Source organism: Protobothrops mucrosquamatus, unplaced genomic scaffold (genome assembly GCF_001527695.2).
Source record: "Protobothrops mucrosquamatus isolate PMUCROS unplaced genomic scaffold, P.Mucros_1.0 scaffold1773, whole genome shotgun sequence".
Lineage (NCBI taxonomy): Eukaryota > Metazoa > Chordata > Lepidosauria > Squamata > Viperidae > Protobothrops > Protobothrops mucrosquamatus.
Genome location: NW_015387911.1, coordinates 223415 through 226541, shown reverse-complemented (window position 1 = coordinate 226541; position 3127 = coordinate 223415). Strand labels below are relative to the sequence as shown.

General features: G+C 52.8%; 1 protein-coding gene across 1 annotated transcript in view; it reads left to right on the top strand.

Annotated features, from left to right (window-relative positions):
* FAM98C (family with sequence similarity 98 member C) overlaps window positions 1–2902 on the top strand; it is a 9604-nt gene extending 6702 nt beyond the window's left edge. The window contains exons 4-7 of the mRNA XM_015823104.1: window positions 1219–1302; window positions 1417–1533; window positions 2049–2216; window positions 2753–2902. Of these exons, the coding sequence (XP_015678590.1) occupies window positions 1219–1302; window positions 1417–1533; window positions 2049–2216; window positions 2753–2902 (519 nt within the window). The remainder of the gene's footprint in view (window positions 1–1218; window positions 1303–1416; window positions 1534–2048; window positions 2217–2752) is intronic.
* The last annotated feature ends 225 nt before the right edge of the window (window positions 2903–3127 follow it).

The window sequence follows — 3127 nt, the reverse complement described above, 5'->3', positions numbered from 1 at the left end:
ATTACATTTATACCCCGCCCTTCTCCTGGTGGACTCAGGGCGGCTTACAGCCAGTTTAAAAAACACAACAATCAATACAATATACAAAATTTAAAATATAGTTAAAAAGAAATATTAATATGGGCCTTTTCTTCCTTTTTTAAAAAGTTATTTAAAAACCAAATTTAAAATCCCCTTAGGCCAGTCCTGCCAGCTGAAACAGCCATGTCTTGAGGGCGCGGCGGAAGGAGGGGAGATCCGGAATCACCCGGATCTCTGGGGGTAGTTCGTTCCAGAGGGTGGGGGCTCCGACAGAGAAGGCTCTCCCCCTGGGGGTCGCCAGCCGGCACTGTCTGGTTGACGGCACCCTGAGGAGACCCTCTCTGTGGGAGCGTATCGGCCGGTGAGAGGTAATCTGTGGCAGAAGGCGGTCTCGGAGGTAACCAGGTCCGATGCCATGGCGCGCTTTAAAGATGATAGTCAACACCTTGAAGCGCACCCGGAAGGCCACAGGCAGCCAGTTCAGCTCCTTTTCGATGTCGAAAAACCTGAAGACGCCCAGTTGCTTGCCAAGATGAGGGAGGGGATATACCAGGAGTCCTCGACTTACGAACATCCGTTTAGCGACTGAGGTTAAAACAATGGCGCTGAAAATTAATGGAACGAGTTGTGGGTCCTCCCAACGATGGAGATTTGTAAGGACAACATTTGTCTTGAGTGGTCTAGGGCAGGGGTCTGCGACCTTGACAACTTTGAAGACTTGCTGGCTGAGGAATTCTGGGAGCTGAAGTCCACAAGTCTTCAAAGTTGTCAAGGTCGCAGACCCCTGGAATAGGGTTTCCTGCCTGAGCAGACGGTTGGACTAGAAGACCTCACAGATCCCTTCCAACTCCTGCTGTTCTGAAAAAGGTGATCTGTGACTGGTCCTCGCGCTTAACGAGCCCTGGCGACGCGGTGGCTAGAACGCAGAGTTGCAGGCTGACTCTGCCCACCGCCGGGAGTTCGATCCCGACGGGTCTCCAGGTTGACTCAGCCTTCCGTCCTTCCCAGGTCGGTCAAATGAGGACCCCTGATCGTTGGGGTGTGTGTGTCAAGATGCGACAAAAGCTTAGTTTGTCAGTCCCCCAGAGAGTGGTCTTAACCAAGGCCTTACAAAGTGGCCTTAACACTTGATTGTGTTAATAATTGTGGTATTGTCTACCTCTTTTGCTACGAAACCTAACTCCGTGCTTCCTTCAGGTTTCAGAGGCACTCACCGCGCAGGCGCCCCAGCCACAGTGGCCGGCACCGCTCCTGAAGGCCCCCTTGACCTCTGAGCAATGGGTAGGAGGGCCGTTGTGTTTGCGGCAGAGGAGGAGGTGGGGGTGGGCTTCCTGGTCTGGTGCTGGTGGAGCTTAAGCATCTCTGCTTTCCCGTTCTGTCTCCTTAAAATACCAGGAAGCGCTGGAGGAGATTAACCGAGTGCTGGCGGCCGAATACCAGTGCCGAAGACACATGATGCTCACCCGTTTTGACATCACCGTGGCCTCCTTCCATTGGTCTGAGAGGGCCAAGGTAGAGTCAAGGGGCTGTTGTATTAGCAGCATTGATTTCATTCCATGACTGACTGACTGACTGACTGATGGGTTGATTGATAGCCCTCCTTTATTATTTTTTAATAACTCAAGAGGGGGAATGTATCCAACCCACTGTCCTATTTTCCCTACCACAACCCTGTGAGGTGGGTTGGGTTGAGAGAGAAAGACTGGCCCAAAGTCACCCAGACAGCTTTCGTGTCAGGACTAGAACTCACCATCTCCTGGTGATTGGCTCAAAGTCACCCAGCCGGCTTTCATATCTAAGGCAGGACTAGAACTCGCCGTCTCCTGGTGATTGGCTCAAAGTCACTCACCCAGCTTTCATGTCTAAGTCACTCAGCTGGCTTGCATGTCTAAGGCAGGACTAGAACTCACTGTCTCCTGCTTTCTACCCTAGTGCCTTAACCACTAGAACAAACTGGAGTTGGGGAAGAGAGACACCACGACTGTCTCAGGATTCTTGCTGTGTTTCTCATCTCTTGTCCCGGCTAGAACCGAAGCACAGCCATGTCCAAAGCCTTCCAGCCCTTGCGGCAGTCTTTGCCGGAAGACGCCCAGCTCGGCCTTGCCCACCTGCTGGCTGCCCGGGAGGACTTTTCTCGTATCGTCAAGACCAGCAGCGGTGCCTTGCGGAGCAAAACCAGTTGTGCTGTCAATAAGGTATGAGCTGGAGGGGACATCTGGGTCACCAGCAGCTGGAGGGGGAGGGAGGAGAACCCTGGGGGGGGGGGGTTTCAAGCTGTTCAAGCTTAGCCCATCCCCCAATGCCAGGTCATGCTGTTTACTCAACCGACTGTGGTTGGGCATAGCAAAACCCTGACTTTACATCTGCAGCTTTGCTTGCTCAAAGGAGTTGACCCTTGGGGTGGAGAGGCAGAGGAGAGAGGATGGTGGTGTCCTCTCCCTTCATCTTTCCTTCCNCTTCCTTCCTTCCTTCCTTCCTTCCTTCCTTCCTTCCTTCCTTCCTTCCTTCCTTCCTTCCTTCCTTCCTTCCTTCTTCTCCCTCTCTCCTGCCTTCCCTTTCTTTTCCTTCCTTCCTTCCTTCTTCTCCCTCTCTCCTGCCTTCCCTTTTTTCTTCCTTCCTTCCTTCCTTTTTCTCCTCCCTTCCCTTTCCCTTTCTTTTCCCTTCTTCCTTCCTTCCTTCCTTCCTTCCTTCCTTTTCTCCCTCTCCTCTCCTTCCTCCCTCCCTCCCACAGGTGTTGATGACCGGCAGCGTCCCATACCGGGGAGGACGTCCGAACGAAATTGAGCGCCCCATGCCCACCTGGGAGAAGAGGAGAGACGGAGGCGGTGGTGGTGGAGGCGGCCACCGCTGGGCTAAACAGGGCAAGAAAAAGAAGAAATAAAGAAGAGGGTATTAAACTGGCTGCTGTGGGTTGGCCTGGCCAGAAAATGAAACAAAAGAAGCCACTGATTCTCACTGAAAGCGTCAAATCCTCAGTCTTGCCTTTCTCCAGCACGGAGCCCAAGGCAGCTTTAACTAAGGGCGGGGCTCTTTAAGCCAGCTCCCATAATCCAAAGACTGTGCTGACTTTAGGAGAAGCGTAATTCTCCTAAGCTAGGGGGGGAAG